General features: G+C 56.8%; 1 protein-coding gene across 1 annotated transcript in view; it reads right to left on the reverse strand.

The window, feature by feature from the left end:
- Positions 1-11,741, reverse strand: part of GRIN2D (glutamate ionotropic receptor NMDA type subunit 2D) — a 35,519-nt gene extending 23,778 nt beyond the window's left edge. Inside the window, exons 1-5 of the mRNA XM_077747172.1 lie at positions 11,634-11,741; positions 5,331-5,950; positions 860-974; positions 383-594; positions 36-108 (exon numbers count right to left, since the gene is read on the reverse strand). Of these exons, the coding sequence (XP_077603298.1) occupies positions 36-108; positions 383-594; positions 860-974; positions 5,331-5,950; positions 11,634-11,741 (1,128 nt within the window). The remainder of the gene's footprint in view (positions 1-35; positions 109-382; positions 595-859; positions 975-5,330; positions 5,951-11,633) is intronic.
- Between the last annotated feature and the right edge of the window lie 1,299 nt (positions 11,742-13,040).

Consider the following 13,040-nt stretch of genomic DNA (forward strand, 5'->3'; position numbering starts at 1 on the left):
AGGTAGAGGTCGTAGCTGAAGCCGATGGTCTGCGCCAGCCGCTTCAGGATGTCGATGCAGAAGCCCTTGCAGCACCGCTTTTCCGGGCGGGGGGCGTCCGGGGGAGGGCTGCGGGGAGCGAGCAGGCTTGGGGATGCTGGGGACCCCCCACTCCAGACTCCCCCATGAGGTGAGGGTACGGAGGGAGAGACAAGCAGCCGCTAACACTATGGTTAGCGCTTTCTGGGGACACTGAGGCTCAGAGGAGTTCCGTGACTTGTCCAAGCTGACTAGGCTGGAGGGCTCTGCGGGTTCTGAGTTCCAAGGGAGGAGGGGGCTGGGGCCAGGACCGCTGCGCTTCAAGGGACTTTGAAGCTGGAGCTCCTGGCGCCGGGGCTGTCACCTGTGGGTGCGGTTGAGCTGGCTCCGGCAGGGCACGGAGTCTCGGATGCAAGTGCCACTAATGGGGTCAGCGGGCTCCACAATGACAAAGGGCCTCTCCTCCAGCGTGGCCACGGTGAGGTGCTGTGTGTCATCCACTGGCTGCAGGAAGCGGCCGTAGCGGGACCACAGCGGGTACTTTAGGCGGAGAGTCTGCTGCTCCCAACTGCCCACCTTGGCCAAGAGAAGAAGACTCAGGTTTCCTTCTGGGTCCNCTCCTTCCTCAGAGCTCCCAGCTCCTTCTCCCTTAGATGCAGGAGTCTGGACCCCCTTAGAACCCACAGGTCTGGGATCCCACTTATTTGCCCCAGGACCCGGAAGTCCAGACTCCTCCCTCCCTCAGAGGCGGGAGTCCAGGGCCTCAGCCCTTTATCTCTGCCAGGACCCAGGCGTCTGGGTCCCCACACCCTCTATGCCTGAGCTTGGGGCTGGGACTCACCACCTCCCAAGTCCTGTCTCTGGTGAGGGAGATGACTACCAGAGAGGGGTTCACCAAGAAGCCATCCTCATTGAAGGAATAATCCCGGTTGTCCCAGGTAATATTCATGAAGTACCTGCCCAGGAGGAAGGGAGGGGACATGTGGGTACCCAGACTGGACCTAGGTGGCTGAAGGTAGAGAAAATCCCCGTTTAATGGACCAGCCTCAGCCCCTGGCTGGAGCCTCCCCCCAAGATCCTGAACACCCACGTCTTCTTTGCTTGGTCCTCTGTCCTCACTGCGCAGTGTCCCCTGAACGAGGTCCCAGACCCTCAGCCTGACTTTGAGGTCTTAGAGGCCCTGTGTGTCTGGCCCCACCTGCTGGGGCAGCCACATCTCTGATCCCTTCCTACCCTCAAACTCTTTCGGCCCCAAGCCCCTTTTTGCGCCCCTGAATGCAACCTGCCCCCCCCCCCCCAGGTTACCTGTGTGGCTCTGTCAGTTAAGCATCTGACTCTTGATTTCTGCTCAGGTCATGATCTCATGGGTCATGAGGTTGAGCCCTGTGTCAGGCTCCGGGCTGACAGCTCGGAGCCTGCTTGGGATTCTCTGCCTCCCTCTCCCTCTTCCCTTCCCCCACTCATGCTCTTTTCCGTTCAAAATAAATAATTATTAAAAAACACCCACACCATGGGTGCCCAGGGGTCTCAGTCGGTTAAGCATCCAACTCTTGATTTCAGCTCAGGTCATGATCTCGTGGTTTGTGGGTTCAAGCCCCGAGTCTGGGCTCTGCACTGACAGTGAGGAGCCTGCTTGGGATTCTTTCTCTCCCTTTCTCTCTGCCCCACCCCTGCTCGCTCGGTTTCTCTCTCTCAGGAATAAATAAATTTAAAACAACAACAATAACAACAAAGTGTCCCCCAGACACATCAATGATCTCTAGACCATTGTAGGTGCTGTGCTCTCTGCCTGGAAGATGTTTATTCTGTCCCTTCTCACCCTGACTGATTCTTATGTCCTCAAGATTCAGCTCAAGGGTCCCTTCCTCTGGGAGAAGCCCCAGAGGGTCTGGGGGCTCCCAGATAATCTTCACTGTGCAATGGTCCCTGTACCGTGAACCTCTGCCCCATGGCCCTGGTCGCTGTGCCAGACCCTCAGTGGTCATCCTCGCCTCCCTGCTCCCCCTGCCCAGGCCATCAGTCCCCAAGCGCCACCTCCCTGCCCCCAGGACCTCTCCGTCTCATTCCTCCTCTCCATCGCCACAGACTCCTTGGACCCCTGCCCCAGCCTCTTGCCTGGCCCCCAACCCCCATTCTCTCATTTCCAGTCTATTCCACACTCCACCCCAGAGGGGTCTTTCTGTATGCAAAACAGACTCCACTTCTTCCCTGCTCTCCGCCCCCCACCCATGGCTCCCCAGTGCTCTAGAACAAAGTCCAGCCTCTCCACCTGGCATTCAAGGCCCTGATGGCCTGGCCCCCTCTACTTCCCCAGCCTCATCTCCCCCGACCCCTAACTCTCCCACCTTCATCCACCCTGAGCTGTTGTGGGTCCACAAACCTGCCTGAGTTTTTCTCCCCTCTGGGTCTTTGTACGATGTTGATTTTTCTGCCCGGAATACTCACTATTTCTGGTGAACTCCCAGCCACTCTTAGAATCCTATCCAAACCCCTTAACCCGGCCCAAAGGCGCTACACGCACATGGGTGCCCATGGGCCTCCCTTGTTTCCCCAAGTCCTCATCTCCAGCCACAATGGCTTTGTTTCAGGCTCCCAAACAGGCAATTCCAGCCCGAGGGCCTCAGCACCAGCTGCTCTCCCTTCTCTTCATGCAAACCTTTCCACAGTTGGCTCTTTCCCTTTTCCCTTTTTTTTTTTTTTTAACCTCCAAATCCCACCTTCTCAGAAAGACCTTTCCAGACGACCTCACCTAACCTGGAATCCTGGGCATTTCTTATCACATTGTACCTGTTTCATCACCTGCTGGTATTTCTTCTTCCTTGCCTTGCTCATTCGCTGTTTTGTCCCCATGAGACGGAAAGCTCTATGAGATGTGGGGACCTTATTCTAATACTATATACGCTTGTGCCTAAAGCAGTGCTTGGCACATGGAAGACTTTCGATAAGGGGCTTTTCAATGGATGAATGAGTGAATGAATGGATGAGCAATTCATCTGTCAGGTCTCAGCTCAGAGATCTCATCTCGGAAACCTCCCCGACTCTGTACGCTGACCCGTGACTGTGTAGCCTAGTTTGGAAGGCTGATTGGGGCCAATGAAGTTCCTCTTTTGGGAAGACATTGGCTGCGAGATTTGGGGGGATGGGTGGTAGACAGGATGGGAAGAAACGATGAGGTTTAGCAGAGAGCGGAGACTGGGTAAGCAGTGGTAAGAAAAGAACTGGAGTGGCAAGTCCAAGGGGGCGGGGGGAGAGGCGGGAGGGGCGAGGCAGGGAGGGGAGAGTAAGAGGGAGACAAAAAGAGATGAAAGAGTAGCCGGTCCCCGGGCTTGGCCTCAATTCCTGGCGTCTGGGTTGCTGTGCGTGTTTATCTTTCCAATAAACCCCCTTTTCCCTCAGGAAAGTTGAATGAGTCTCCGCTTCCTGCAACCAGAAATGTCTTGGCTCAGACAGTCACTCCTGCTGGCGCTCCCACAATGCCCGCGCCACCTCCATGACTGCAAGCATCACACTGTGTTGTCATTATCCCATCCCTGTCTGCCACCCCTCCAGGACCCTGTGTTCTTTGAAGAGAAGTCCATGGGCTTATTCATCTCTGTGTTCCCAGCGCCCAGCACGAGCCCTCGTTCCCAGCGGGCGCTCAGTAAGTATTTATGAACGACGGATGCTCTTCTCACCCCCCTTGTCCCTGGATTCTGTTCCCCAAGTCACCAAATTCACAGTTCACCTCCCCTAGGTTTTTTTCGCCACCCATCCCCTCTTCCTAAGCTCCGCTCACTCTTGTTTCGGGATCAAAGGGCTCGCCTTCCACTCTTCTGTCACCAGATTCCTCTATTCCTTCCTGGCGACGCTTCCTGTGGCGGAGGAGGTGCTGTTTCCCTCCAAACCCTGTTCTCTTCTAAAAACAGCGTGCGAGCTGGGCGCGCACCTGTCCACCGGAGTCCACAGTCCCAGGGCTGCCAGCGGCCAGCGCCCCCCACGCGCAGGAGGGACCTTCAAACCCTCCACGATCTGCGCGGCGCAGGCGCTGGCCAATCAGAACTGCCGTCTAACCAATTTGCATAGACGCGACTGTCAACAACCAATGAGGCAGCCCCGGACCCATGACGTCATTCTCGCCAATGGGATGTAGGCCTTGTCCCGGCTGGAGCACTTGCCCAAAAAAGGAGATTGCTTGCTCCCCACTTCCTCTCTTTCCCCCTTCTCAGGAGCTACCGTCGCAGCTTGGACCTTGGACCGTGGAAAGAAGGGGTCAGGGCAACAAGGTGAGAGGGTCCTGGGTCCCTGAACGATCACATGGAACAACAGAGCCTCCTATAATCTGGAACACTCATTTCTGAGTTTTTAAAAAGATTTTACTTTATTAAATTAAAAAATATATTTATTTTTGAGAGAGACAGAGTCTGAGTGCGTAGGCGCAGAGATAGAGGGAGACACAGAATCCAAAGCAAGTTCCAGGCTCTGAGATGTCAGCACAGAGCCCGACGCGGGAATTGGACCCAAGAGAAGTGAGATCATGACCTGAGCCGAAGTCGGTCGCTTAACCAACTGAGCCGCACAGGCGCTCCTTTANATTTTTAAGTGATCTCTACACCCAACGTGGGGCTCGAACATCCAATCCAGGGATGGAGAGTCGCACTCTGTACCGGCTGAACTGGCCAGGTGCCCCTCATTTCTGGTTTGACAGAATAACTTCTACCTTGTTTGGGGCACTGAATTGTTGGGTCATTTTGTTACTGCGACCCAGCTTACACTCTGGATGCATTTCATCTCATCTAAGGTGTCATCAAGTCTAATATGTACCTCGGGGCGCCTGGGTGGCTCAGTCGGTTGAGCATCCTACTTTGGCTCAGGTCATGGTTTCACAGTTTGTGAGTTCGAGCCCCTCATCGTGCTGGCCGATCTGTCCCCCACCCCCCTCTCTGCCCCTTCCCTGCTTGCGCACTCTCTCTCAAAAATAAATAAATCTTTAAGACATATTTCCATTTTTATGTACCACAAAGAAAGAAAAATGTGCTGCCAATTAAACTGTGATAAGCCATCAATTGTAAAGCATATCTTGATTTCAAAGACATTACACTGTGAAAAAAAAATCATCTGAAAATCACAAACTAGCATAATACACTCACTGGATCTTGGGTGTTTTTTTTCCGAGTTGCCTGGTTTAACCCCAGGAAGGAGACCCAACTACGTCCATTTTACAGAAGGGAAAACCAAGGCTCTGAGAGCGGACGTGACCCATCGGAGGCTGCTCGGCCAGCGGGTAGTCCAGCCCTAGAGGCTCCCCACAGCCCTCCTACACCAGCCCCACTCACCTATGTAGACTCTCCCCTCGGTGGGTGCGGTTCTGGGCACGACAGTCATGGCCGAGCTCGGGCAGGAAGCCATAGTCACGCAGCAGAGCCTGGGCGCCTCTGGCCACCACCGCGACGCCAGCTGCCACACGCCGGGCCAGGTCGTCCCGCCAGCCGGCCGAGCGCACCGCAAACAGCCCGGCAGGCAGTGGGGCGCCTCCTGGCAGAAGAAGGGGCTCTCCAGGGGCGCCTGAGCCTCCGCCTCCAGCCAGCTGTGGTCCCACCATGAACCAGACGTAGCCAGGCCCGGTGAGGCCGGCCTCCTCGGCTGCCCGGAACACCGGCTCGGCTTCCTCGCGGGCACAAAAGAGCAGGCGGATCTGCGCGCTGACGCTGCGGAGCTGGGCACCCAGCACGGCCTCGCCCGCCCCAGGGTCCAGCGTCAGTGCCCCGCGGTGCTCCCAGCCCACCATGCTGCCATCAGTCAGCACCTCGATGTAGGACAGGAAGGCCCGGTGGCCAGGGGCACGCGTGGTCACTGCTACAAAGGACGTCCAGTCGTATTCCTCCAGCACCTCAAAGATGACCTGGAGCTGCTGCTCCGTGGACGAGCCCAGCTGCAGGAAGGTGGAGCCCTTCTCCTGCGCGGGAGGAGGGGGATGTCAGGCCTCCAAATGCCGAGACCACAGCTCCCAGCTGTCCACACGGGGCCTTCAGTTCTCAGTGGTCAAGAGGGAGCCCATCTCCCAGCGGCTGATAAGGGCATCCCAGTGGCTGCTGGTGGGTCACAGCTCTCAGTATGGCAGACCAACTAGCTGTTCCCCAAACCCCTCTCCTTGCCTTGCTGGTGCACAGAGCTAGGCCTGGGTTAGGTTTAGCCACATGACTGAGTTCTAGGCCTTTCCGTAAAAGCTCTCCCCCATGCACCTTACTCTCTTCCCTGCCTGAGGACAGGCGCAGAGGCCCCAGAAGAGAACTCTGAGGTCCCCGGGGATTACAGAGCCACTAGAGGGAGGAGGCTGAGTCCCTGAGTCATCTCTTGGAGGAGAGCCCCCCCCCTCCAGTCAGGGACACCTGTTTGGATTTTATATAAGTGACAACCTTCTATTGGGTTGAGCCACCAATATGTGAGGGTTTATCTGTTACAGCAGCTAACCTTACCCTAGAACACACCCAGTATCCAGGGAGGGAACTACAGTCCCCAGCATCCACCGAGAGGGACTACATCTCCCAGCATGCAACGAGGGTGCTAAGGTACTGTCTCTCCCAGCAAGAAGAAGCTTTGCAGAGCTCCTACCTCCATGACTTTTCTTTCTCTGTTTCCTTTGTTGGACAATTCCTCAGTCAGTATTCTAAATGCCATAGTGCCCTAGTCTTCTCTGGTCTTTTCTCCTCTGTCCTCCCTCCCTGGTGACCTCTTCCAGACCCACATATTTAAATATTGTCTCCATAGGGCGCCTGGGTGGCTCAGTTGGTTAAGTGTTTGACTTCCACTCTGGTCAGGATCTTACAGTTCATGAGTTCAAGCCCCATGTCAGGCTCAGAGCCTGGTGCCTGCTTTGGATTCTGTGTCTCCTCTCCTCTCTCTCTCTGCCCTCCCTTCTTGCACTCTGTCTCTCTCTCTCTCTCAAAAATAAATAAACATTAAAAAATAAATAATGGTGGCTCAGTCGGTTAAGCATCCAACTTCGGCTCAAGTCATGATCTCATGGTTCGTGGGTTCGAGCCCCGCGTGGGGCTCTGTGCTGGCAGCTCGGAGCCTGGAGCCTGTCTTCGGATTCTGTGTCTCCCTCTCTCTCTGATCCTCCCCTGCTCATGCTGTCTCTCTCTCCCTCTCTCTTTCAGAAATAAATTTTAAAGAATTAAAAATAAATAAATACTGTCTCCTGTGCTATCCAGTGTGGTAGCTGCTACCCATTTAAATTAATTGAAGTTAAATAACATTTAGTGCGTTGGCTGCACTAGCCACATATCAAGCTCTCAATAAAGCACATAGCTAGTGGCTGTCATACTCGACCAAGCAGATACAGACCACCTTCATCACTGCAGAAAAGTTCTAATACCCTGGACTGAATGTTGCTGGCTCAGTTACTACTTCTCTCCTGAATTTCAGACAGACCCATCCCCCTTTCTACTCAACCTCCTCCAGGATTTCCAAGAGGCATCTCAAAATTAGCATGTCAAAACCAGAATTCTTGATCTTTCCCCTGGCCTCGCATCTGTCCCCTCTCTTCCTATCCTTATTCACTCAGAGGCTCAGGTCTCAAAGCTAAATCGTCCTTTCCCTGTCTTTCTCTCATGCCTGATTCAGGCCATCTTCCAGTCTTCTCGGCTCTCTGTTCAAAACATAACCCCAGTCATCCATTCTTCCGCGACCACCTTATTACAATCCCTGTTGGCCACTTTCTTGTTTAGACAACTACCACAGCTTCCTGACCCCTCTCTGCTAACATTTTTTTTTTTTTTCATCTTCCAGTCCATTCTCCATCCAGGAGCCAGAGTCATCTTTTCAAAATACCAATTGGATCAAATCCCTTCTGGACTGAAAACCTCCCAATAATTCTACCCTGTAGTCAAAGCCAAAGTCCTCACTGTGGTCCATAGGCCCTGGATGAACTGGCCTTTGTTGCCTCTCTGACCTCATCTCCCCTCCCCCCACCCCCACCTCTGCGTTCTTCCTCAGACACATCAAGTTCCTTCCAACTTCGAGGGCTTTGCCCTTAGCTGGTTCCTCTCTCTCGGGGACACCTTCCCCCAGCTCCTTCATGCTGGACCTAGCACTCCTCATTCGTCAAGTCCAGATCACTTACCACCTCCTCGGGGAGGCCTCCCCTGACTGCCATCTACGGGAGCCCCATCTTCAGTCATTCCCTTTCCTCCAGGACAGATTTCACGACCTGCTATTTGCTTTCTGTCTCCCCCTTAGAATGCAAACTACATAAGAGAGCAGGGGGCTTGTCATTTTTTTTTTCTTTCACACCTGTGTTCCCCAGAACCTAAAAGAGCCCTGGCAGAGTCAGCCCTCAATGAGAAGAAGTGGACTTTCTTCCTAGGCGTGTGCCTGGGGGTATATGGGTAGGAGACTTGGACAGTCGTCCTGAGGGGACGGGGCCCCCCAGCATGCAACGAGAATCCTGAGAGAGCCTCATCCTTGGGAGGTGGAGATATGCTGAGGGGATCACGTTCCCAGCATTCAATGGAGGCATGATGGCCCTGCGAGGACCACGCCTTTTTCCATCCAGAGACACTGAAGGGACTACGTTTCCCAGAAGGGGAGGGAAGTGTGCTGGCGGGGGGNAAGGGGAAGGGCCTATGTGACATAAACAGAGGGGGCCACACTTCTCAGCGGCAATGCAGGCAGGAGGAGCCGCATCTCATCTGTATGCCACAAAGGTGGCAGCCAGGGTGTAATAAGTAATCACCTCGAAGGGGATCTGCCTGCAAATCTCTGGGCAACTCCTGTCTAAAAGAAGAAAGTTGGCCAGAGGCCCTTCCCAGAATGCTCTGGTCAAGAGAGAGCTATGAATCCCAGGATGTAATTCTGACCTAGTCACAAAGCCACCGGCCCTCACAGCAAGGACCTGGTGGAGACTTAGGCTCCGCCCACTCAGATGGCCCCATCCACAGCAAGCAGCACCTCTGTAACCCTGGCTCCACCCCTGGACAGGCCCCGCCCCTTCTCAGGCTCCTCCTCTTAGTGGATCCCTTCGCCTTGGCAGTCCGCACCCCAGACTTGGTCCAGCTCTGTCCTTTCCTACCAGAAGTCACTCCAGCTGGTCCCCCTGTGCCCTCGGGCTGCAGGCCTGTTTCCAGGCCACAGCCAGCTCCAGCCTCCGCCCCCTCTCCCCTGCAGGGTCCTGGGTCTGATCTTTCATTTCGGCTGGGCCTGCCACTCTGGGGGGCGTTCATCCTCGCAGGCCCACCCTCCGGAATTCTCTCCACACTTTGCAACCGGGGTGTGCCTCTGCCCAGCCCCCACTCCCGGGACCGTCTGCTTGTCTAGACCCCGCCCCTTCAGTCCAGAGCGTAGGCCCTGCCACGGTCCTGGCCTGGCTTCCTCTCCTCAGCAGCTCGCTCTGCCCCTTCCCTGACTCCCCTTCCCCAACCCACCTCTCACTAACGGCTCCTCCCCTTCTACTCCTCCTTTCGCCGCATAGCTCCGTCCTTCTAGCTCGACCTCTAGAGCCCATGCTCTACAGGCCAAGCCCCTGCCTGTCTCTCAGTACCCTGACCTCAGGACCTTCTTTCCTGGCCCTCTCCCTGCCTTCCTGGCTCCCGCCTCCTCACTACACCTCACCCCTTCCTAAACCCCATTCCTTTCCAACCGACTCCCCCCTTGCTGATCCCAGACCCCACCCCGCCCTCAGAGCTTGCCGTCTCTCGGGCGGGTCCCTGTTTGTAACCAGTCCCCGTCCCTCGCTGGCCCGCCCCGCCTCTTCCCCGCGTTCCACTGCCTCCCCTGACTCGCTTCTCCCGCAGACCCTCAACCCTCCCCATACTCTGACCGTCCACGCACCGCCTCTCTCAGACCCTGCTCCTAAGTCGGTCAGTCCCGCGCCCGACAGCGCTAGTCCCGTGTAGACCACGCCCCTCCAAATCAACCCCGCCCCTTACCTAGNGGGAGAGGGGAGCGCACAGAGCCGGGGGGACCCCGGGAGCCGAGAGAGACACAAATGAGAGGAAGACACAGAGATGGGGAGACAGGGGCGGGGATGGGGGGGACAAGATGTAGAGAGGCACGGAGAAGAGGAGATACAGGGAAGGAGAGACGCAGAGACAGGAGGGGGAACCGTTGGGGTAATAGGACGGAGAGAGACCCAGGCACAGGGAGAACCAGAGACGGAAAGAGCCGGGCAAAGGGAGAGCCACAGAGGCGGGGAAAGTAGAGGTGAGGAGTGGGGACAGAGCAGGTGCAGAGGTAGGGAAAAGACAGGGCGAGAAGGGGGAGGACAATGAGACAGGACAGACAGACGGGTAGCCCACAGAGATGGGAACAGAATAGGAGCAGAGAGAGACCCAGGGAGACAGGAAGACACGGACGGGCACAAGGAGAGAAATGGAAGGAGAAACAGACGGGAACAGAGAGAGGCTCAGTGACAGAGACCCAGAGAGGAAGGAGACAGAGATAAGCCAGAGTGACAAATAGGGAGGGGATGATAGGCAGGGAGAGATGGCAGAGACAGGCAAGGAAGGCGGGAGAGAGAAGAGAGATGAGAAAGTTGGACAGAGGGAGGAGGATGGAAAGGAGCCCAGAAAGACAGAGACAGACCCCACGGCCACCAAGAGACATGGACACACAAGAGATGGAGAAACAGGCAGAGCAGAGATTGAGGGAGGAGGCAGGCAGAGCAGACCGAAAACACAGGGAGACAGAAATAGCGAACCAAGGCAAAGATCAAGACCCCCACCAGGGAGGTGCCCAGCACAGACATGAAAGGAAGGCCAGGAAGGCGGGTGGCAGGAGGGATCAAAAATAAAAGGAAGAAAAAGTGAGGGGGAAAAAAAAAGGAGAAAGGGAAAAGGGGTCAGGTGTGTGGGGGGAGAGAAAGAAGAGAGAAAAATGAGTGAGGCATCCCAAGGGGAGAAAACGCCCCCTGGACCTTACCCCCCACCTTGACCACAACCCCCAACCTGTTTTTGTCCCCTTACTCCTGTCCCTGTCTCTCTCCCCCCCCACCCCCGTTCTCAATGGGAGCTAGATAGTCACAGCCCAGGCTGGGTTGCAGGGTTGGGGGGCACAGCTGTGGAGGGCTGGGGTGGGGAGGCGGGGGTCCCTGGCTCCCAGCCCAGAGCAATTAAGGAAATGAGAGGAAATACAGCATCTCTTCCTGTGTCCCCTGTTGAATACTAGCCGCCTGGGGTGGTCGGGCTGGGAGCCCAGACTCCTGGCTCCTGGGTCTGAAGGAGGAGGGCACTGGGGTCCGAACTCCTGGTTCCCAGAGAGAGTCTGCCCTAGGGGCTTCCTGAAGGGGTGAGGGGGTCCAGACAGGGAGGAGTTCACTCTTGGCTGTCAATCAGGCGTCTGTCCAGTTGCCATGGTAGCGCAGGCCTCCACTACCCCACAGATCACCAGGGTGGGGGAAAGGCCCACACCCCCTCCCTTGCCTAGAGGCCTTGCTCCGCCCTCCTCCACCTGCCTTCCCAGGGATCCTGGGCCACTGTCACCCCAGGGATGGGGGTGGGGACTCCTAGTATGCCCGTCCCTCCCAAATCCTGGCTCTCCCCCCCCGCCCCTCCTCTCCTCTGCCCTTCCCCAAGCAGCTGGCTCAGTCAGTGCTCANTCTCCTCCTTTCCCCCTCCGACTCTCCTCTGCCTCAGACCCACCCCTGCTTGGCCTCGGTCCTTGGGGACCTCAGGGTCCTGCTCCCCGCTGAGGTCCAGGAGGACAGCTCCAGCCCCACCCTTCAGGAAGCTGACTGCCCAGTCCGCCATCGGGGAGGGCAGTGTCCCACCCCTCCAGGGTCTGAGACGGGGCACCCCCAGCTGCTGGGGTCTTCTGGAGGCCCTGTCCAGAACCTATGCCTTCAGGGACCCCATTGCCCAGGCCCCCAAGGTCCACCTCCTAAATCTCAGTCCCCAGATCCATTCCCATTGGTCCAAAGAGCCAGACCCTCCTCCCCTGCCCCATCAGAGACTCAGGAGACTGAGCCCCCAGCCCCCTCATCCTTCAGACTCAGAAGCTCTAACTTCTCCTATAAAGACTCAAGAGTCTTGGCTCTCGGCACCTTCCATCCCCAGGACCCAGGAGCCCAGGTGCTCAGTTCTGCCTTCTGCCAGGACCCAGGAGTCCTGGCCCCCTCCTGCCCCCAAACTGGGCACCCAGCCTCCTCTCTGCCCAGAACCCCAGGAGTCCAGGCCCGTAGCTCTCTTCTCCCTTAAGGACCCACTTTCTGTCTCAAACCCCGTCAGTCCCAACATCCTGGGACCCCCCCTCCGAATAGCCCCCGCCAGCTCCAGCCTCCTGTCGCCCCACTCAGGTCCTGTACACAGCACAGGCTGTCCTCCAGCTGAGGAGGAGGAGGGTGCCAGAGATTCCTGGGGTGTCCCTGTCTCCAGCACTCACCCCCAATCCATCACAGAAGAGAGGAGAGGCCACTTGGATCAACAGTCCACCCCCCCACCTCGCGTCGTGCTGCAGACGGCAGCCCGTTCCCCCCCACCTCCAACATTCTCTCCCCACCCTAATCCTGGTGCTCAGAACAGGCTGGAAGGGTATTCCAGAACCTTGAGGAAGGGGTGGCAGCCTGGGGCTAGGGGTGCTCAGGGCCTGGATGCCCTCAAGGTCCTTGGCGGGGGTATTAATAGCAGACTCATAGCTCTGAGAAGGGAGGGGAGAGCGAGAGGAGAGAGGGAGAGGGACGGCCAGTGAGGGGGGAGACCGATGCGGGCAGGGGGATGCAGAGGGAAGCAGGGGTGGAGAGATGGGGGACAGAGAGATACGGGGTGTCAGGTATGCGGGGCTGGGCAGAGGGTGCGAAGTGTCAGAGAAATGGGGGATTAGGAGGTCTGAGGTGTAGAGACCCAGGAAAAAGGGGCTCAGAGAGGGAGAAAGAGAGGGGGCGGAGGAGAGTCCCCAGGAGACAAGGGAGCTGGGGAGGGGCTAAGACCCTGCTCACCATTCAATCCCCCTCCTTCCCGGAGGCCCCTGGCCAACTTTCCCTGTCCTAGATCTGGGGGTCCGCGCTCCCACCCCACCCCTGCATCCCCTACCCCTGGCCTTTCCTTTTCATG

This window comes from Crocuta crocuta, unplaced genomic scaffold (assembly GCF_008692635.1).
Source record: "Crocuta crocuta isolate KB4526 unplaced genomic scaffold, BGI_CrCroc_1.0 scaffold334, whole genome shotgun sequence".
NCBI classification, from domain to species: Eukaryota; Metazoa; Chordata; class Mammalia; order Carnivora; family Hyaenidae; genus Crocuta; species Crocuta crocuta.